The sequence below is a fragment of the Streptopelia decaocto genome (assembly GCF_964273445.1).
Source record: "Streptopelia decaocto genome assembly, chromosome: 5".
Lineage (NCBI taxonomy): Eukaryota > Metazoa > Chordata > Aves > Columbiformes > Columbidae > Streptopelia > Streptopelia decaocto.
This window is the reverse complement of record NC_138659.1, coordinates 55,157,797-55,181,197: the sequence shown is the minus strand read 5'-3', so window position 1 is coordinate 55,181,197 and position 23,401 is coordinate 55,157,797. Positions and strand designations below refer to the sequence as shown.

The following is a 23,401-nucleotide window of genomic DNA, read 5'->3' as shown; positions in this document are numbered from 1 at the left end:
TGCAGAGTATTGAGATAACTATGTTCTAGAGACAGTCATCAAAATTTCCACATGTTCAGGCTTGACAAAATAAAACCTGTCCTATAATTCTAAAATATTTGTTGGATAAATTTTGAAAATGTACATTTCATAACCTTAACAATCAAATGACACTTATCTGTAGCATGCTTCACTGTTTTATGCAGTATGTGATTTGGAAAGTTAAATATAAACAGTTTTTTAGTTGCTGTATCCATTAAATTGTAGACTGGAAGGTAACTTGCAAAATTAACATTAGCTTTGTCAGCATTGTCAGAGGACACACTGCCAGAAGTTTAAAACAACAGTATGTAGTACAATTTTTTGATGTTGTTTCATTGCTGTCTTGAAGGTAATCAAATAGATGATGAATTGTCATCCTTTCAACTCTGTAGCAAGAACAACTAGCAAAGCATTTTGATGTCTTCTTACTTGGAGATGTCAATGCCTGCACGAAAATATGCCCATACAACAAAATATTAAATTGTTTGCCCAGTTAAAAAGAAGCTAATGTGCTATTAATATATGAAAGTACTGTTGCACTGTGATCTAACACTGCAGTATGAAAAACAAAGCCTCAAACCTGTGGTGACAGCCGTGTTTTGTATTGACTTGCAGTTCAGTGCAGACTTAGAACACCACAAATACCCCCCACCTTGGAGCCTGAGAGTCCTTCTGAAAGGGCAGCGCAGCCCAGGTCACAGACAATGACACATCTGCCCGTCAGCCACATCCACGCGGATTCTCCGTGTCCTCAGCAAAGAGAGATGTAGCTGTCTTCCTAACAGCACCCATTCGGAATCTATAGCAACCCTCCTCTAATATGCGAAGCTATTTTTAGCATCAGGGCAGCCTTGAAAACAGCAGGTAAAGCATGAAAAGAATGAATAAGTGGTTGTGGTGCTTGCCTGTGAATAGAAGCTATATATAGCTCTTGAGAGAGAAAGAGATCTTAATACATATAATGTGGATGTGAAGGGAGATCTGCCTCCCTGAGGGGAGGCAGACGTGTCAGAAACATTGAGTAAAGTGTTATTACTACTTCTGACCTGAGCAGTTATCTAAAAATTCATTATTTCAGATTGTTCTGTTGAGGAAAATAAATTGTTAATGGAATCCGGTATCTTTGATTCAGTCTTTATTTGCAAAGAATGTATAGCATTCATTTCCCAGAGTGAAGAGCAAATTGAACAGCAGATTATTTGCAGCTCCGAGCTCTTTTCAGCCAATATTTGCTCCAAGAAGTTCTCTAGGGACATTTTTCTCAGGTGTCCCTTCCCAATGCCTGGGGTCCAAGATCTCGGTTCCTGTGATGTCTCTACTGCTCTCTGAGTGCTCACTCCTGATTTTTTTTGTCCTTCTGTTTTTCTCTTACATATTAATGTTTGCTTCAAAAAATGCTTAGGAAAAAAAGCCAGATATGCCTTTGTTTAATCAGTAGTGTGTGCCATTTATTTAGCTGGGGAACTACACTGCTTCATGAAGGAGCTTATTCTTAGTGATTTATTATGTCGAGGCTGGGAATTAGGCCCTCCAGTTTTAATGACTCTTCGCCTTCACAAGGGCAGCAACAGTGGAAACTTGAAGATGCCTAAATGTGACCGGTGTCTAAAAGAAAGTTGGCTGTATGGAATATGGAGCATCGTCTTAAAAAAGTGATATGTAGGAAGCATTGTAAAGTAAAAATGTAAACGTTATCATACTCAAGGTAGAGAAAATCCTTTAGCTTCTGAGCAGTCGTAACTAAAACATGTATCTCTCTGTTGCCACGAAAATTGCATTTAAGACTACAGCCAGTTCTTAGATAATGATGTTGTGTTGGTTTTGCTTTCCCACTACAAGGAGAGAGCCAGCAGCCAAAAGAGCAAATCCTTTCTTAAAGCTGTACAGAGTAAATGGCATGTTGACATATGAGCAAGCAGATGTGATGCACTTCTTCAGCCTTCCAGATCCCCTCTGCAGGGGGATGTGGTTCGTAAGGAAAAGAGATGGGGGAGTTCAGCTTGGAGCAGTATCTGACACGACAGAGAATCTGCTGGACCTGTGCGGTGGCGGTGTGCTCACCGCAGCCTGCCGTGGGTGCCAGGCAGATCTAGTATTTGCTCAAGGTATTTGCTCAAGTATTTGCTCAAGGCGTGAACTCTTACCAAAACAAGGTGTTTTTCCAAATTACATGAATTGTTAAGAACAATAAAAAGTCAGTAAAATCCATTTGTGGAGCTATCAGCAACAACCCCTTAAAATGCTTCAGTACCGATCCAAATCCCAGACTTGTAAAGCATTTTGATTAGCAATGGTGAAGTAGTAGTTTGCATTTGATGAGGCACATCCTTCTCATTGTGCAATTCATTATGTCAGTGGCACTCCAGCGAGCCTTTTACTTGAACTATTTCAGTGACTTCAGTGGCACTAAGATTTCTTTCATTGTGAATTATTCAGGACGTAGAAAACTTCTGTTTTAATTCTCTCCTCAAAAGCCTTTTTATTATCTCTGCCATGTAACAAATAAATTTCCTATGTACATTTAAATAAATACCATTTAGTTACTTTTTTCTGTCTGTAAAATGACAAGGAAAATTCAATACAAGTTTATAAATATTAGAATAATTGCAGTGAGCCAAGGCCATGAACAAAGTACAGAAGGGCAATGTAAGATCGCACAGGTCAAGGAAAGGATTTTATAACACGCCGTCTGTTTTTAATTAGCATCTTGGCAAACTGGAAGAGCTCAAACATTTTTCCATGAATAAATGTACTATAGACTTCTCTAGCTGCCAATTAAATGGCATTTAGCTACAGTGACAGTGGTATGTTGTTTTGGGTCTGTAAAAGCACTTGCTCACACTTGAAAATCTGGGACATTTTGTTTCGGATACAGGGTTCTTTCTGGACGGGATTTTCTATCCCTTGGTACTTTCACTGTAGGAACGAAGAATACCTCCCATGAACAACTACTAAATCAATAAATAGTGCAAGGGGCTGGTAGAGCAGAGATCATAATTATAATATATCAGTTTGTATATACCTCTTGGGTGTCTGTCCTTCAGTTACATAATAAATTTTAAACAAAGTTAGCTAAATTGTAGGGCATTTTGCAAGGTTCTGTTTTGTCCTGTTTGGTCCAGACAGAGGTAGTTTGTGACCAGTTCTATCCTATGATTCACTTAAATGTTTGTGGGCATTTGTGACATCAATCTGCCCCTCAAACACGTGGCTCGCTATACATTTTCTCTAGAGTGAAACCAATGCTCCCTGCCTGCTCATGTCCTCAGCTGCTTGTTCTGGCTCTAGCAATTCTTGTTTTGTTTTGGACAGATTTAGGCTTGTTCAGTATGTGATTTGGTTTTTGTTTTTCTTACCAGATAATTTATTTGATCCAGTTTAGAGAATAGCATTAGAGATGGAAACACTGGTAGCAAGCTGTGGAAGGGTCAGAAGCAAGAGCCCGTGGAAGAGTGGGGAAGAGAGAAACCACCCTATTAAGGAACATGTTGCACAGAACTATGTTCTCAATATCACCATGTCATTTTCTTCAGAAGTCATGAGACGATTTCCAATTATAAATTAACCATAGATTTTCTGAGTTGCATCATGCTCTTAATGTCTGATCAGGCCTTGTAGGGGGGAGAAAGGCAAAAAAGTAGCTTGTGTATTTGAATGCAACTTTTGCTCTTTGAGAAGTTCCTATAGAGGGTGCTTTAATCTTACAGTAGGATGCACACTGGGTGATGAATCTCATGTCAGGTCCACTTGGATGGGCATGTTGTCGGGCTGAAAAGCACCCCCATTTCTAGCCTTGCACACGTGAGGTACTGATCTTCTCAGAATCTAAATTAATTACTGGAAGGTTTTCTTTGAAGAGTGAGACAGTGCAGATTTCTGCAACAAGTGAAAAGCTGGTGTTCTTCATTATTGTTTCATCTCTTAATACTTTCCTCTGCGTTAGGTGCAGTCTCAGTTCCTGCTGTGAACCATGAAGACAGCTTCACATGTCTTTGAATTGGGCTCTCTTTTGCTCTTGAGCTTGTATGTTTGCTCCTTTCATTTCCCCCCCATCTCTAAATATCCATTCTCAGCATTTTCAAAGCAAAATGCATACAATAGAAACAAAGTGGGAATTATTTGTCTGGAGCTGGAGAAAAGTGTCTGGTATTCAGGAGAGCAGTTAACTTCATGCTACTGGACTGTGTGCTGCAAAGCATAATGTTTTGTAATGGAGCTTATGAGCCTTGTAAAAATCTGAGAAAGCAACTGGTTCCACTCCATGGGAAACCAGAAGGCAGGAGTTAGGGTAGAGCTGAGGAATCCCAGCTCTGGGATTTATACAAGCATCCAGTCCCATTCGGAGGAGCAGGAATAGACAATCCTGAAGGAAACTGGGGATCAATACGTAACAAGATCAGTAGGATTACTGGGGTCTTTCTCATAGTGAAGGGCCAGTCCAGTAGCTGAGGTTATGTCCATGTCTGATCTGAAAGAAGGTTAATGGATTTTTTCTGTTTGATAGTTCATTATGTTCTTTACTTACATAAGGTAAAGCTACTGAGCTGTGGCACTCACCTGCCTGCCTTGGAAGACAGTCAGACTGGCATGAACCATCATCCTGCTGAACGTGTAAACACAACATTAACAGTATTGTCAATATCAGCTGTTCAAAATGATGGATCAGGTCATTAAAATTTTGTGATACTTGTTTAGAAGTCATGCGATAGCAAAACATAGTACATTTTGGATACTTCATATCTTGCTTCTGAGCCTTCATCCCTCTTGGTAACCCAAGAGGTTGGATGAGGTGTCCTCCCTGGGTTCCTCCCAGCCTGAGAAAGCCTTTCAAAAATCACAAGGGGTAGAAATCCTATAGCTTTAAAGTGTCTTCTGAGGTAATTCCTAATATTCTGTACTATTTAAAAATGTGCAAATGAAAACAAACTGTCAAGGATCATAGATTTCTGAAGCCCTTGGTTGTAACAAAATAAAACCTGAACACAGATTAATTTTGTCTAGTTTCTCTTTGGATGAAATACATTGTGCATCTATTTTTCTTAAAGAATGACAGTTCAGATAACAGTACATCTCTCCTGACATACTTTCTGTTATTGGTCAATACCGAAGCCAGCGAGCAGTCCTGGAGCCACCTGCACACTCATCTGGACATGCTCAATGGCACAGGTGTTCTGCACCACTATGTGCTTTTGGCTATGAGAGCAAAGACCTAACTCTCTTCAGAGGTGATCACTTCCAGCTCCATGGTGAACTGTGAACTGGCTACTTTATGCAAGTGAAAGGAGACCACCCTCCGAGGTTTTCTTTCCTCTAAAGCTGGCAGCAATGAAGTAGCCAATTCCTCATAGTTTTCAGACAGGCATTGGCCTGGTTGTTCTGCTTTTAATGAAACTCCTGTGGTATAATAAAGAAGGATATCTGTAATACAGACCTATATATACAAGACAGGGCAAAGTCAGAAGAACTTTCCAAAAAACAAATATTCTGGGCAGCCCCATGCTCATTCCCAGACTAGTCTGTGCTATGAGCTGTTGTAAAGGCATCTCAAGTTTTATTATGCCTAACCTGCAGAAGGCCTCTTCTGGGAATGGCTCTTGGTGCCAGATCCACCAGGAAGCAGAGTCTTTTCAGAAGTGTTTAGAATTCACAAGACTTCATTTTGTTTATTGAAAGTACAGCCTCGGTCTCAGCTGCTTAAAATTTGCCATTTGCTGCAGAATTTGTTAAAAGGGCAGCACGGGGAGAGCAAAAACTCAGACTCGTGAGACATTTGTAGGAGTCTTTGATCTCAAAACCCTTCTGCTCCAAACACAGTGATAACGTAGCAATGGCAATGTTTTGTTCTTTAGGGGACTCGTGAATTTTGGGGTGTGATTTGGACTATTGCGCATCTGTATGGTGAAATATTATGGGTTTAACACCAAGCACAGTAAAGTTCACTGAAGTCTCGCCATCTTCAGCCGTGGATTTTGGATTTGGCCACATGTGCAGGCAGCTCATCCTGAGCATAGAAAAGGCAACAGAATTTTCTTAGAACAGAATGAAATAAAGGATAACTGTAACAGTATATGTATCTGCAAAAGGAAATGTAGTCAGCATGAAACCACAGGAAGCTTACTTAAATTTTGTCACATGTTGTTAATGAAAACATATTGGGCTAATGCAAATATGCAAATACAGTCAGTGGAGCAGAGTTAATACCTCAGAAAATATTCAATATTTTTATAAATAAATTTTAGCTTTGCGTTCTGACCACTTGTGTTTGCTTTCTTCATATATTTTAGGAAACAGGTTTACTCATGGGAGTATTCACTTTTTAACCAGATATTCGATAATACTGGCTAAAAATGTATGTTTAGTAAATAAGCATAATAATAAATGCATATGTTTGCTCTAGAAACCAAGGCACAAAAGTTGGGCTGAGTCTGACCAAAGAACATGAGTAGGTGGTGAATACCTCTAATGACAACTAGGAAAAGTATGTTTAATTTTGACCATCATATACCTGCACCAAGCTTGTTGGATCATTGGATGGTTGGTTATTATCAAAAATTGTTGTTGCCAAATAATTTGGATACATTGGAAGAAATAAGCTCTTTGATTCTTACCACGTAGAGTAACTATGTGGGAAATAATAATTGACTAAGGTTTACTTAGCTCCGGTCAAAAGTGAAGGAGTGAAATATCGCAGGGTATCAATGAAGTGCAGGCAGTGCGGATCACCGCTGTGCTTAGGGCAGCGGTGGATGGTTCTCCATTATTACAGAGCGGACAGCCACCGTAAGGAGGCAGCGGGGAAGCGCCGGGGGGAGCGCGGGCACCCCCGGCCCGCCCGTCCCCTCCCGGGTGTCCCAGCCCCGCTCCGGCCGCACCCGGCGGGCGGGCAGCGCGCGAGCCCGGCAGGCGCGCGCCGGGGCGGGGCGGGGCAGGGCAGCGCGCGGCGGCGGGCGGGAGCGGGTTGCCGGGAGACCGGCTCGAGCGCGGGCGCGCGCGGCCGCGGCCCGGGGTGCGGGGGGTGTCGCTCGGGACCCCGAAAGCGAGCCAGCGGGAACGTGTCTGCCAGCGAGCACCTCCCTTGCGCCGCAGGGCCAAGATCCTCCAGCTGAAGCGTTGTCAGATGACATCCCCCTGCTGAAACCTTGCTGAAAGAAAGAACAAGTAAATTTCCAATCGCATTGTGCCTAATCAGCACCTGAAACCCCAGCGACAACAAGCCAGCAAGGAGCGAGAGGCAGGCGCTCGGATGTGGGCACAGCGGGTCACTGCCTGCTCCAGTAGCCAGGGAACAAACAGCCATGGCAGAGGGAAAGGGCAGCCAAATGTTGCCATGGATGGAGAGCAGACATGCCACTGAAAATCCACGGACCAATTTGTCCTTAAACCACTGCATGGCAAGAAATGAAGTACTGAGCTTGGCACAAAAGGACTCTGGAAAATGTGTTTTATGCTTCTCTTCTGACGGGGCGGTTATAAATATTCATAATATTTGCAATTTTGGAAAAAGTGGTTGTTTTGGCATACAGTTTGGAATAGAAAACAAACTTACAGGCGCTTCCCTGCACCAACCAAACTGAAGTCAGGTTACTGCCCTGCTGAAGAATGTGCTTTTGTTACTGAAAAACCACAACACTGCGAAGTTTTCAGGAGGTTCACAGTGTGGCTAGAGTATTAACTAAAAAGAAATGCTTAAGTAATTGATGGTGGATTTCAGTGAATGAGCTGAAGGAAATGAAACACGGGGTTTCACCGTCAATGGCAAAATATTGCCATGGCAATGGGTGTCTTTGCCAGGAATAAACAAACAAACAAATAAAACCAGGCTTCTCCTCTTTCAGTGAAAAGCTAGAGAATTTTCTGTGCTCACCTCACCAAGGTCTGTGACTTTGCACATCTTGGAGGGGAGAAGATGGTGTACTCGACTTACCCAAGCCCCACAAATCCAGCTCCCTTCTCAGTTGTGCAATTAGATCATTTGCAGAGCAAGAAGTAACCTTTATGCCCAAGGGAAGGCATCGACATTTGCTTTATAACGATTTCAGTGATTTGCTTACTGTAATTCTGTACCATTTTCTTACAGAAAGTGAAGGGCTCAGAAATAACGCAGCTCTGTGTCACTCCTAGTTGAAGTCAATCCTGCTTTGGGAGAGACTGCTGACAGGGAAGATTTTCCTAAGAGCAAAAACATGGGCCTGCACTTAAATTAATAAAGAGCTTTTAAAAAACACAACGCAGCGAGTGGGGGAGCTGAGGCAGCGCCAGCTGCCCTGGCGTTGCAGGCAGGGGTGGCTGGCGGGGAGCGTGCCCATCGCGGGCACCAGAGTCCTCTCCCAGCAGAGCCCTCAGCGGTGGGCCTCTGCCCCTGAAAGCTTTCTGGACATGTGTGGCCATCCCCAGTCCCTTGGAGGATGCAGTCCCACCACCGGGTGTGAGCTCTGTGGGTCTCCTCTCACCCAGGGGATCAGACCTCAGCGACTGCCCAGGCAAGGATTCATCAACGTTGGGGTCATGCTTAGTATCCATACACCGAGTTTCTTGCAGTTTTGCAGGCTGTTGTTCCCCTTTGCCATCTTTTACCCAAAGCATATGGAATTCCTGCCAGGCACCCATACCTGGATATGCGCGGGGGCCTTGCTGGCGTTGTTCCTGAGGACAACATGCACGGCCCAGCATTGATGTTGAGATTTCACGGCCTATAGAGCAGGAGTCAGAGCCAAGTGGCCATGTGGAATCAAAGGAGGAGTAACCAGAAGTCAAGAAAAATCTCATCAGGAGATCAGGTGTCTACTGGTGAGGAGACAGAACCTGTGTGAAGTAGCCAACAGTCAACATGACTGTATTAAACTTCTCTACTATTGGGTCAACCCCAGTAGGTTTTGTGATCTGTGTAATGTAAACAGTGCCGCCAGTCTGATGGGGAGTGTCAAGACCTATTAAAGTTTGCAAAACTCTTCTAATAGCGATCCTATATAGGAAAAAAATAAAACAATCCCATTTGGCTTTCCAGCTATTTGGCATTCATTAATTTTGTCTTACCATTCTTTATATAATAACACTTAGGTGCTGCTTAAGTTCCCTATAAAATATTTAGTGTAGTTTACTGTAAAGTCTTCAGGCTGAGGACTGTTTCTTACCGAGCATTCACACTGCACCCAGCACCAATCTCAGTTGCAGCCTCCAGACAGTATTGTGAAGATTCTTTATTACCATCAAGATCTGTTCCTATCCTGTCACTTTTCTAAAAGGTCCATTCTTAACTACAGGTTTAACATAGCTGGTGTTTAAATAGCAATTTCCTTTTTTCCATCTAAAATGATCAAAACAGTCTCCAAGCAAACAGATTTTTTAACTTGAACTTGGAAGTAATGTTGTCCATTTTTGAACACTGCTCAACCCACTTTATTTAACCAGCTCAGAAAACACGTAACAAGTAAGAACGGTTCTTTTTCTGAAAAAGAAAAAAGAAAAAAAAAAAAAAGGCAGCAGTTGGGGTCTATTTTGCATGAAAAAATATTTTGTTTAGGACTGACAGTTGTGGGCATTCTCTCATACATTGTAATATTTTCCATGTGTGGCAGCTTGTTTTTCAGTGGTGCAAATATGTGCAATAAGGGCTAAGGATAAAAATTAATCTAACAGCTTTTGTAGCAATGCTTTTGATGGTTTCACTTGATTTCATTTTCCTGTGGATAACTGCCGTTAGTTCTGCTGCTTGCAGTATGTGAAGCATAATTCTCAAAGGTTCACGAGGTTGTAGGGATCCAGTAAGAGAAGACTGATTTCTCCCCCCACACACATACACTCCACCCCACACCCACTCACCCACCCACCAGCAAAACATAATGCTGTACTATTTTTGGTAACAGGGAAAGGGCCTCCCTGTGAAAACAGAAAGCAGTGTATTTCTCAGTTACATCACTTTGCGATCTAACGCTGTGTTGTGCTCAGTGTTTTTGTGGTGATGCAAGTATTTTTTTTTCTCCCCTTTTTTTTTTTTCTCTTTCCTTTCAGCCGGTTGGATTTTCCCCATCTTACAGCACCTCGCAGGTCTCTTCTCTGAGCAGTACGTTGCCTGAGTGAGTGGAAACATACAGATCAGCTGCAGGTTTCTGTCTACAGAAACAGAGTGAAAGAGAAAGAAAAGGGTTGGGAAAGCAGAGACAAATACTGACCTGGACTTATAGAAAGACAACCAATGGCTGAATAAAGAACCCCTGTTCATGTTTTGGGATATTCTTTCAACTGGCTGGAACGAGAGCGGATCAAAAGAATGGGAAATGCCAGCAGACCCTTTAGAAGAATTGCTTATTTCTTATGCCTTTTATCTGTGCTTTTGCTGACTGAAGGGAAGAAACCAGTGAAGCCAAAATGTCCTGCCTGGTGTACTTGTACCAAAGATAATGCTTTATGTGAAAATGCCAGATCTATTCCTCGCAGCGTTCCGCCTGATGTTATCTCACTGTAAGGGCTGTAAGCATTTGGTTATTTAATTTATGATTTAAAATGAACTAGGATGTGTGGTGTTTTCAGTGCATACGGAAGGATGCTTGCTGCAGGGAGTACCTCCAGCATTCAGAATCATCAGCTAATGTGTTAAAATTGTGCTGCAATCCTGATTTTTACATCTCTTTCATCTGTCTGTCTGTCTGTGTATATGCACACATACCATTTTATACCTTCTTCTATATTACATGAAACCTGTAACATTCTTTTTTTTTTTTTTTTTTACTTATATACATAATTTTTTCTGTGATGACCAGATCAGTATTATAATCACGGATATATGAGATTACATTAATATAAGGTTGTTTTTTCTTCTTTCCAGATCCTTTGTGAGATCTGCTTTTACTAAAATCCCAGAAGGGAGTTTTTTGCTCACACCATCTCTGCAGCTTCTGTGAGAAATATTTATATGATACAATTTTTGTTATTAAATGTATATGTATGCACAAATATTACAGAAAGGGTCTAAGTATTAATTTTATAAGAAACAGCAAGAGGAGACTCATTAGATGACAAAATACAAGACTTTTTAGCAATTTGAAAGATAGTACATGTATAATTTTTTCAAAGTGTATCTACTTAGTATTTTGCAAGGCTTTCTGTTGTCAGTGCTACTTTGAATGATTACATGTTGAAGCTTTTGGTGACAGAATGTATGCTATCTTTACGATACTTTAATTAACATTACAGTAGGGGTTTTGGGGTTTTGGCATTGCAACAACTATTCTTGTTTCTTTTCTGCAGTCCTGGGCCTGATCCCAGTATAAAGCTGTCCATTTGCAACACTCCCTGACTGTGAGCTCAGAACCCCTCAGATCGGCCCCTTCATTGTGGTGGGACAGGTCCTGAAGCCCCTTTCCATGTAAAATTTCCATTGACTTCTGTGGAAGTTCAGTTATTTCAGTGGGAGTTTGCCTTCATAGTGCCTGGATTTGACCCTGTTTGTTGTCTCATGTTCTTTGGGGGGGGAAAAAAAAAAAGTAATTAAGATTTCCTTTAAATTAAAAAAAAATTAAGCAGTTATTCCAAAATCAAATACTGTGATGAGGTATACACAGAAAGAGAATGCTTTTGGATGTTTAAATATTAGATCCATTTCTATGTAGGATTTTTACAGGCTCACAGGCTTTCCTAGAAATGTGGGCATACGATTATATAATTGTGAGCTATACAGAGGCAGAGGGGGTGTAACCTGAACTGTTTATAGTGGATGTGCCGCCAGCCTGACACACACCCAGATTTGCCTCAGAAAGCCGGCAAGACGGACTCCCCGATGTGATAGAAATGAAAATTGAACGTATGTCCCAGACTGACTTCCCGAGCACTCTCCAAGGGGCCAGAGGTGCAGTGTTGATGTGTTGGAGCCCCAGGGAAAACTGCTGGGGCACGGATCTCTGAAGCCCTGACCCTGGCTGTACTCTGCTACCTCAAGTGGAGCTGATAAGGAGGTGCAGACGTTCTGTACAATTTTGGATACAGGGTAAATAGGTAAATGCAGTTACTATGGAAACCTAAATGCTTTTCCATGGTGCTTTATTCCTGAGCAGCTTTTCCCAGGTGGTCATAGATCACAAAAGGGACACATTTAACATAATTCCTGCAATGGGCCTTTGAAAGGAAAGAAAAAAGAAATAGCAGCATTGTTGGAGCTCGTATCTGAAGAGAGTGAGTAGGACATAATCTCTCTTGGCTACGATACACCACCTACACTTACCAATACCACTGCCAGGGAGGCAGAATGGGGTAGGGTGGAGTAGGACAGACACAGTCATCTTATTTTTAGTTATGATAGTGCCTTGTACAGTGGGGTCCGGCAATGGCTTATGGCGTTTTGGTGATGGTAATAATGTGCATGGTCTGCCATATGCTGAAATGCATGTTCTAGGCTGCTGTTAATAAATGCTGCAGCAAAAGGTCTGACCCCAGAAAAGCAGGTTTTGTTCCATTATGGGCTCTGACGAGTGATCTGTTTTCTATATATATTTCTAACATGGTAGCTGAGCTGTTTGCCGTCTTTGGAAAGTCAGGCTGCTGATCTAAGGCAAATGACTCCTTAAACACAGACCATAGGAGCAGGATTGTATTTGTGGGGCCAATTACTCCAGTTTGTACATGGGAAATAAAAATTTCCACCTTTGGCAGATAATAGTAAGGGAAATAAGAATATGGAAAACTCAGGTTAACTAAAAATTACAGTAAGTTTTAGTTTTGCATGATTATATCTGTATTGGTAGGTTTAAATTAGCAAATAGCTAGATTTAGCAGCCTATATGTATTTTTATGTAATAGTCTGCAGCATTACATTTTTAAAGTCCAAATGTAACTTGGTATCTCCAATATGCCAGTAACACATTTCTGCGTGTGGAATAATATCTGCCACTATTATTATTTACTACTGTTTTTACTGTAGTAGCGGCAATGGTCTCTGGAAAAATCATGGTCTAGTGATAGGACTTCTAAGTTCCAGGACAGGAGAGCTTTTCTTCTTGAATAGTATGGATTGTATACTCTGTTCTCTTCATGTGACAACAAAAGTATGAAGGACCTACGGAGCTATGGTGAAGTGCCAGCAGTAATGTTCCCTAAATGTTGAGAAAATCTCCCTGCTCTCATCTCCAGCACTCGTAACTCTGTGTGTCAACAACATGCTGAGGGTGCCCTTATGAACTGATGACTTGAAAGCCCGTAGAAAGAAGGGAGGTCATCATGGCATCAGGATCTGTACCTGCTCACAGAGTACCAGTCCTGCTAAGCAATACTGTACCTATCGTCAATCTCTGTCCCCAGAAGTACCTAGTTCGTGGGTCACAGATCAAGAAAATCAGGTGTTTGAGGGCACAGAGTGGGAGAAAAGCCACTTTGTGCGTGAAATACGCTTGATAGAGCCATTGAGGGGAGGTATGAGATGGAAGGCAAATGAGCTCACCAAGGGCAAGACCTATGCTATAATATCAGTCTAGCAACCTCTAAAATAGCTATACTATTTAAAGAGATACCACCCTGTTCTTTACATTGCAAGGAGAGTTGAGTACAGAAAAGGAAAAATTATCCAGTGAAATCACATCAGAAAAGTGAAATTAGCTGCAGACAGCAGACTTACTAAATTGGTCCTCTGGTTCAGAGATTTTACAAAAATACTTATTATCTCTAGGAAAGGGAAGTATCATTGTTTCTAACAAAAAGGAAGAATTTCCTGCTTATATTTTTCATACATACATAGCAACATATTTAAAGTGGAAGAAGCACAGTCTGCAATAGCCAAGTGAGAAAATAAATCAACTGCAATTTATTCTTAATGCAAGCTTCAAAATAGTAGATTAACTCATTAAGTGTATTAATTCATACTTAGAAATCTTGAATTCCTGAATGCCTAAAGATGTCATAATGTAAATCTATTTATCCATCAGGTCAAACTGAAAAAAAACATAGATGTGCATCTAGTATTTCACTGGGGTAAAGTTCATCATACTTGACAATGCCTCACCATATTAAGGGTGTGGCAGTCCAGAGCTGAATTAAAATGGATAAATGCAACCATGGCTGATAAGCATAAATAAAGGTGGAAAAATCGATGTTAGTCTATTTTTAATGCTTACAAAATTGCATAAAATTAAATGTGTTGCTGGTATTTTTACTGCTAGATGGATGAAAAATACATGCACACACTAAGAGCTATCTCCAGCAGGTATAATGTGGTCTTAAAAATAGTTCTGATTTGAACACTGACTAAATTAAGAGATTTTCCATTTTTTTCTCAATTAACTTCTAAGTACCTTCAGGTCAAATGTGCCCACATGTTTAACTCATAAGTTAAGGGATTTTCCTGCCTGTCAGTGGTGCAAATTCATCCTGATGTCTGGCTAGAGAGCTGGATATTTTCCCTATGTTTTCACCAAAACTAAGTGTTCTTCAACACAATTTAGACAGGCCTCTGTAGTACTTGAACATTTATTGTCATCCAAGTATGTCACCAGTGGCACTTGTACAATCTCATTGTTTTACTGGCATGATAAACCCACGTTTGCATCCCACAGAAGTCAATGGAATTTTATCAGATGGCCCCAGTAGGCAAAGCAAAGAGTTGTTGGGTCCTTCCCTTTGCACCAGACTATGGTGCAATGTAAAATATCAGCCTCATGTTCCTGTAGTGCTTACACAGACAAAACCGTGAAACCAAGCAGTGCAAATGTGGCCTACTATGACTTGCTGAACTGTTTTCTAAAGGTGCTAGTAACCTAACAGTCTTTTGTTTTTCATCTCTTTTCGCAGGTTGTTTACATCTAACACTTTTGATGTTATTAGTGATGATGCTTTCATGGGCCTTCCTCATCTAGAATATTTGTGAGTGGACAAAAGTATATTTCCTGGCATTATTGAATGAAGTGGGTGGGCTCGCAAATTCCAGGCATTGCTTTGACCAGAATGACTTTACAACCCATTACAGGTTCATAGAGAACAACAGCATTAAGTCAATTTCAAGACATACTTTCAGAGGACTGAAATCTTTAATTCACCTGTAAGTAAAGTGGTTGAATATATTACTTGGTATATTGAATATAGTAACTGAACCACATTTTTATATATAGCTGTTCACATTTGTTTAGGCAGTATTATTAGTCATTCAATTAGAATGTTAATCGTTGTGTTTCCACCAAAGACTTCCAAACTGTGTGATGTGTAGAAGGCTGGGACTCAAACAGCTTCCAAGCAGTACATGTTTGGCAGTAACTCCCCAGCTTTCTCTGCTCAGAGCACTGGGGATTTCCAGCTGAGCATGTAGGAGCGGGAAATAAGTGGGATGGGTTGGGAAGCTTTGCACTGATGAGGTGAGTCCCAGCTTGGGAGGTGGAGAAGAGGAAGGTGGGAGCCGTGGTCAGTACTGAGGCGCTATGGTGGTGAGAGGCTGAGAGGTGGACACGTCTCTTCCCAGGTACCCCAGTCCGGTGTGAGTCAAAGAGAATATTACAGCCATTCATGGGACTGGCCGTCACTGTCTGTAGGGTGTCCACTTTAGCCACTGCCTGTATCCAGCAGAATTTGACCAAATAGAATTTGAAAATTCACATTTAGAGCAATTCTCAATAAAAGAGTTGCAACAAGATGCGCATAGTATAACTTACCGATCCACTTCTTCCACTTGACTGTAGGGCATATCAGCCTTTAGACTACGGCAGGATCAGCTTTGAACTCCTGCACTGCACCCTGTCCTGTCCTCTATGCAAGCCAGAGCATCCCATGGTCGGGATCTGTCATGCACTGACACCAGTATCTGCTTAACGTTCCTGGTGTGGCTGCTCAGCCCTTCAGCTGTCCTGGAAACACAGCCAGCCCCTTGCCCCGTGACGTGCTGCAGCCCCCTGGTGCATTATCTGAGAGGGGACATCAGCCAAAGGCTCACGTGGCTGCTGGGAGCAACGCTCCCTGTGCGCACACCAGCAGAGGCATTTCTCTACCTTGTGCTCACAGGTGAAATGCATGCTGGCAACAAATACCTGGAACATTTCACTGCAAACACAAGAGCAGAATCCTCATGCTCTGAGCTAGCAAGACAGTTTTTAGACAGGCTTTTGTCTCTGTATCTTATATCAAGTTTATCTTTTAGCAATAATTGTATTTCAGCAAGCAATAAATGAAAATTGTATTGAAAATACAATATGCACTGTAAGAAAACATAAAAAATAGAAAAATACTGTAAGAAAAGGAGGCTAAAACATCTGGGGTGTGCCTGACATGGGTTTACACCCAGCTCTGAACATTTGCATTCTGAAGCATATATCTTGGGATGTGTGTCATGGGCAGGGGAGTGGATTCTGACCTTTTGGCCTTAACACAATAACCTCCAAGAGGGTTGTGACACATGGACATTTAACTTTTTCTTTCGTATATTTTGACACAGGAGAGAAAGCAGCGGTTCCATTTTAAATGGTTAATGCATAAGTATAATAGTTGAATTGCAATTCACCACATCCTTCACCACATAGTAAATGTACCATAAACCACTTCACTCTTCCCTTTTTGGTCAGAACAGACAAGACTCACAGCTGGCTGAAACCAAGCCTACTGTGACTACTCTTGTAGATAAAGTTATTTATAGAATGGCTCTAGGTCTGAGGAAGAGGAAGGAGAGAGGAGAGGGAAAAAGGTGTATAAACAGGCTGTGCTCATCCCATAAAAATCCATATTAAAGGTATAAGTATAATCATAGTACTGTTAAAAAAGGCTGATAATTGGATAAGGCTGGTAACTGAACCCTGTCTTCAAAATATTTATGCACATGAATAACTTCATATTCACAAATGGGTCCAGTACATTATTTATCGTATTCGTTTACTTATTTAGTAGCTGTTGCTGCCAATGAGCAAATTGCTTTTCTAACACACAGGAAGGCACAGTTTCTTCTCCACAGAGCATACAGTCTAAGAGTAATGTCTTGTCTTGCCTGTTACATTGGTTTATGGGGATGCTTCAGCAGTTTCATAAGAGGAAACATATGCAAAAGATAGAACCACATCTGAGGATCCACTGCGGTTTGCATGCACATTTTTAGGACGTAGATTTGTGTATCATGCTGCTATTACGCATGGAACACTATTCATGAAGACAATGAGAAATTTGCAGAAAATAACTGCAAAGGCAAGTCTATTAACCACAGAATGTGACTAGTTTAATCTGCTTGCAGAACCGCTCCCCACCCTTTGGGAAAATTGCACATACTCATTAAGAATAATTATTTGGCACCCTGAGGCATTTCTCATTTAAGAAACAGGAGAGTACTTGTGTACATAAAATATATTAAAAAGAATCATAGTAAATAAGCATGCAGATGATTTCCATGAAGTTAGAAGAGAAGATGAACTTTGTTCTATTTATTCTGTTACTTCCTTTTCACAACATAACTTTTGCAATGCAGTAAGCTATCCAAATATTTGTATTTTCATAATGCAATTAACTTTGATGATGATAGTGTGTCCTTATTGTAAAACAGAGCCATCTAGTATTCAACATTATGCAACACAATTTATTTTTTGCTCAGAGTAGATTTAAGAACAGAAAAAATAAAAATAGCATTCATTTTACTAATTCACTAATTTAATGTCAAAATCTTACAGTTAGGATTGCACAATTAGTAATTTTGATTGCATTTCTTTTAGAACTGCAACCATGAGTTTAACTGCATGCTTGATTCAACGTTTACTCTCTTATTATAAACCAAATACCTCATACAGCACCATCTAGGCAAGCCAGTGTTTTCTTATATATAAGTATGCTTTTTAACAGTGTAATATAAAGTGCATAATTTTCATCCAAAAATTGGCAGATCCGTAAACCTTGTCTAAATCTTCTTCTCAGTCATATTCCCATGGAAGTTGTGAACCACTGGTACTTCCAAGCACATCATCCCTTTCAGTTTGCTGTAATCCAGGTCATAAAGAATATATAGGCCATTAAACCTGTGTCAGCTTGCAAGCCTACTTAGCTTTCTCCCTATGAGTTACCTGACTTTTAAAGAATTGTTCTTGAGTATAAAATTAAGCATAAGAGAAGCACATGATACATACACCCAACAGTGTTACAATCAGATGTACTTTGAAAGTGAAGTCAGAACAGACTAATAGCATCGTCCCGTATTTACTCCTTCTGATAAGGCAAACACTTAATTTTAAATGAGGCAGTAGACATAATATGTCTGGGCCTGTTCTTCAGTTTAAGTATATGCCTAAGTGGCTTTGCTTGGCTAGAGAAATCGTAGTTAATAAATAACTCTTATGTTTACAAGTGAAAACAGAAGAGGTTCTGAGTCTTACTAGCTACAGATTAAATCTGGGATCTAAACTAGAATGATTTATTTCCACTCTTATTTCTTGTCATAAGTCATAAATAACCTACAACAAATACCCTACAACATTATTCTTTTCCTGTCATGCCCTCTGTGACATTTCAGAGAACCCAGACCTTTGGTGGACTCACTCAGATGTATCTGACTGAAATGTAATATATTGCCTGTTCAAAGCCTTCCTGCATTTCCTTGTCACTTTTACCAGATAGAATACTTGCTGAATTTAAGGGAGCTTTCCCAACATTAAAAATTGGTAATTAACAGCAGTGTTTTGCTGGTCTCACACATACATACTCATACACACATGCACATTCCAGGAAAGAAATTGATGCTAATCAGCAATTTCTTGTCTATTACTGCATATTTCCAAAAGCCATAAGATGAGCCTAAGTCCAACAGAATGAAACCTTGTGTCAAGATTTTGCTTCCAGAAGATAAAAGCAAGTGTGGAAATTGCAGTAATATGAACACCATGTATTGGTATCTCATAAGGAAAACATTGGTAGATCAAACCATGACTAATTGTTTTAAAATAGTGGTGCTGGCAAAACACCAGAGGTGATTGCACTTTTTACCCTGCTAAGTGAAGTATTGTAAATGCTGCAAGGCTGCTGAAGAGTCAGAAAGCAGAAGGGGGCATAGCATTTTAGTGGGAGAAAGAGTCACAAAGTAAATGAGCTATTCTTAAAAGCAGTCTTTCAGAACTAAGTGCTGGAGGATACCAGGGTTCTTTACCTTAAGAAAAAACCAAACCAAACCCACACAGTGTTATATGTTGAAAAAATGTGTAAATTCATGAACTAGCACTGATACTTGCGTCTTCTTTTGCAGGAGTCTCGCAAATAATAATCTCCAGTCGCTTCCAAAAGACATATTCAAAGGCTTGGATTCCTTAACAAATGTGTAAGAAAGCAATTAATTAATCTATTATTTATACTAAAAATGTAAAGAGATTATTTTAGAGGACATTCTGAGTAACATTCAAACCAATAGCCAGTGATGGGATCTTACTACGGGGTAGACACTACCTGATATGGGTAGGCTTGTTTTTTGTCTAATGTTGTTGATAATTTGCTTTAGTTTTGAATATTCCATCAGTTTTGAGGGTACGCAATATTGTTGGTAGTTATGTAAGAGAGCTGCATGTTCATTAAGACTTAGTGAATAAGAAGGAAGTATCCTTAGGGATGCAAGAGAGAACATGGCATGAGGGGAGGGTAGAAGATATTTAGTGTAGTAACATCTCTGTGTGCAATTAATTTCTGGGAAATACTGTTTTGTCACAAAACCATGTATTAATAAATACCATATCCCTTACTAAATCTAATTGCAACCAAACCAAAACATGACATTGTTTAAATATATAACTTCAATACCAATACGAATACAAAATATTGATAAACAGATAAATCCTATAGTTGCTTCACTGAAATATATCCTGTTTACAACAAACAAATTCTGGTTCACCTGATTTGAGATAATGAGCACAGAACATCCTTTCCCTGCTCCCTGTGTTACCAAGGTAGGCTGAATTCATGTTGTATAGCTGCAGCAGTAAGTTGTCGAGATGGTCAGTGTCTCTGGTAGCATTACTTGGCATGACTGACCATGGCCAGGTGGTTACACAGTCTGGTCCTGGCACTTGCCACGATCTAAAATCTGACCCAAGACAGTTGTGAAAGACTTGAACAGAACTCCTTTGCTTGTTTCTCCTAAAGCCCTAAATGAATACATCTAAAGGAGGTAGCAAATACCGACTGGCTGACCATCAGGTTACATTAATCCTGGTTTTGTTATCTAGAATGCTCTTATTGAGAAAGGGTAATCTGAAAGAAATAACCTCCTGAAATATGGGGCCAACAGTCTGATGGGCTTTTGTGCACCTGTAAACTTGGGGAAACCAACCAAAATTTCCTGCTGATCATGAAGTTAAGTTCTCCTTGATTACCTTAATATAATTCAATCTGTGTGGGTTCTGGTATGTAGATTTAACTATGGGTCAGGACAAATTAAACCAGGGAGGCATCAACTGAGAATAAGCAAGAAAGCCACATATTTAACAAGAGCCCAGTTTACTATTGTCCTGCAAGGAGGAATACATCAGCTGATTGCTTGTTTTCAATGTATGATTTGTTCGTTGTAGAGATCTTAGGGGCAACGCATTTAATTGTGACTGCAAACTGAAGTGGTTAGTGGAATGGCTGGGCAGCACCAATGCAACTGTTGAAGACATTTACTGTGAAGGCCCACCAGAATATAAAAAGCGCAAAATCAATAGCCTCTCTCCAAAAGAATTTGATTGCACTATTACAGGTAACGGGCTTCAAATTATTTAATCTTGTTAAATTTAAGTCAAAGCCATATATATTTTGTTATTGTAGAGTCCATTTTTGAAGGCAGTCTGCATACTGGATGGAGCTTCCTCTAAAATCAATATGAATTCTGTGCAGGTGTAAGTCTGATATGTGAATTATTTGAGAGTGGGGTCTTAAATTGCAGCTTCTACTCAGACTTTAATATGCTATATAAGGATTGGAGAACTGGGACCTAAACCAGCACCTCTTTTAATTGAGGAAGACGGATAAACAAGTTGCAGTGCTCCTTTATCAACAGGAACATTTGACTACTGATGAAATACTCTAATTTGTAATAAATTGGTATCTGTTAAGCAGAATTTTTCAATACAGTATGGAAAGTATCTCTGTGACTATCATATGTTGTGTGCTCTTTTACAGAATTTGAAGTTTATCAGTCCCTTCCATACCAATCTCTGTCAGTAGATACTTTCTCATACATGAATGATAAACACGTGGTTATTGCTCAGCCTTTTACTGGAAAATGCATCTTTCTTGAATGGGACCATGTAGAAGTGATGTTCAGGAATTACGACAACATCACAGGTATGAACACTGCTCATCAAATAACTTTACAACAGCTGATCCAAAAAGCATTTCTAACCCTGTCTTTTACTTTTCTCTTTATAGGTACTTCAACTGTTGTGTGTAAACCTATAGTTATTGAGAGTCAGCTGTATGTCATTGTCGCACAGCTGTTTGGAGGCTCCCACATATATAAAAGAGATATTTTTGCTAATAAGTTTATAAAAATTCAAGATATTGAGATCCTTAAAATCCGAAAACCCAATGACATTGAAACTTTCAGGATTGCTGAAGACTGGTATTTTGTTGTTGCAGACAGTTCAAAGGCTGGTTTCACCACTGTTTACAAATGGAACGGGAATGGATTTTATTCCCATCAGTCTCTGCACGCCTGGTACAGAGATACTGATGTGGAGTTTCTTGAAATATCCGGCAAACCACATTTAATTCTGTCAAGTAGTTCCCAAAGACCTGTAATATATCAATGGAACAAAGGAACAAATGAATTTGTTAAGCGTTTTGATATCCAAGATATGGAAGATGCATATGCAGTGAAACATTTCAAAGTGAAAGAGGATGTGTACATTTGCTTAACAAGATTTATTGGGGACTCTAAAGTAATGAAATGGGGTGGTTCAGCATTTCTGGATTTACAAAGGATGCCATCCCGAGGGTCAATGGTATTCCAACCGCTTCAGATAGATAATTATCAATATGCCATTCTTGGAAGTGATTATTCTTTCACTCAAGTTTATTATTGGGATGCTGAAAAGGCAAAATTTGTGAAGTTTCAAGAATTAAACATACAGGCACCAAGATCTTTCATACATGTCTCCATCAATAATCGAGATTTTCTCTTTGCTTCAAGTTTTAAGGGAACTACATTGATTTATAGACATGTCATAGTTGACTTAAGCGCATGACACTCATAATTCTGAGATTACATCAGACTTTCTACCATAAGTGGACAAAATGAACTAAATGCATGATGACTCTCTTATCTTACTTCCAAATGAATGCCTTTAAAAGTTGAGATTGCTAGAACAAAGTATTACTAGTATCTTCATCTTTAATTGTCAAGTCTAGTGATGTTGGAAGTTGCATTTTTTAACAAAAAGAATTCAAATTAACTGTTCTTTGCATCCACAATATGTAAATATGTGTGCAGCTGCATCTGTTGCTATAAAGAATATTAAAATGTACTTTTCCATTTATTTATTCACCTGTTTGAAACAACTGCCAAATAAAATGTTTACATTTTGTGTCTTTCACATTCCAAATATTATTTACAGGTGATACTTTTTATTTGTGTATATATTATACACATATAAAATAAACCCAAGAAGGCATATTGCACAATGCAGTGTTGTACTGCATGGAAGATGCACGGTATCGAAGAGCAGGTGGGTTTTCCATATAACAAGAAGTTATTGATAAAAACACAGCATTGAACCTCAATCCTTTAAATTATCGCCTGGACATATAGTTGCTGATTTAAACAGGACTCTGCCCAGAAACAAAAAAAAAAGAAAAAAAAAGGTTAAATAGATGCAGTTGTAGGATGGAGAGTTCAGTTATATAGATCCAGTTGTAGGATGGGGCTTTGTACTGTGTATAGCTGAAGTACCTGATTTTCTAAAAAATTATATCAACAGAATAAAAGATGATGCAAAGGTCTTTCTTTCTCCACCTCATGCTGAAGCAGCAGAAAATGAATCTCTGGTATAATGTTGGGGCTGCTACTGGGCTGAAAGCTAGAAGCACAGCACATTTTTCAGCTAGCAAAATTTCCATAGCTGAACCGTCACACATCACTTGCATGAATTCTATGTGCCTTTGTCGGGTCTTTCCACTGTAATTGCAATTATTTCATCTTCAATGAGTTTATTCATTATTCTGAATGAAGCTAGTGAATTTGAAGTTGCTTTTTTTTCCAGTATCCTGCAAATAAGTTTAGTAACAGACACTTCTGAAATTCAGAGAACTTTGAATGTGGCAGGACAGATTCAGTTGGTATAGCATATGCCACTCCAGGGAAGCTACCTATATCTGTTAAATTATGCCAAGTTTGAATTTGGCATGAAAATCTATTACAAACTCAAAATAGTTTTTTGTTGACATACACCTAGTGCATCACTTGTGAGAAACCTGTACTGCTGCTGAA

At 39.9% G+C, this 23,401-nt stretch overlaps 1 protein-coding gene across 6 annotated transcripts in view; it reads left to right on the top strand.

The window, feature by feature from the left end:
* LGI1 (leucine rich glioma inactivated 1) overlaps nt 1–22,920 on the top strand; it is a 31,751-nt gene extending 8,831 nt beyond the window's left edge. For 2 of the 6 annotated variants that reach the window (XM_082053945.1, XM_082053944.1), the window contains exons 2-9: nt 10,030–10,479; nt 10,844–10,915; nt 14,791–14,862; nt 14,966–15,037; nt 19,190–19,261; nt 20,502–20,671; nt 21,094–21,258; nt 21,343–22,920. In XM_082053945.1, coding sequence (XP_081910071.1) covers nt 10,289–10,479; nt 10,844–10,915; nt 14,791–14,862; nt 14,966–15,037; nt 19,190–19,261; nt 20,502–20,671; nt 21,094–21,258; nt 21,343–22,160 — 1,632 coding nt within the window. In that variant the 5' untranslated portion in view covers nt 10,030–10,288 and the 3' untranslated portion in view covers nt 22,161–22,920. Of the gene's footprint in view, nt 1–10,029; nt 10,489–10,843; nt 10,916–14,790; nt 14,863–14,965; nt 15,038–19,189; nt 19,262–20,501; nt 20,672–21,093; nt 21,259–21,342 lie in introns of those variants that run through there. The other 4 variants (XM_082053948.1, XM_082053949.1, XM_082053947.1 and 1 more) reach the window with 4 other exon arrangements.
* The last annotated feature ends 481 nt before the right edge of the window (nt 22,921–23,401 follow it).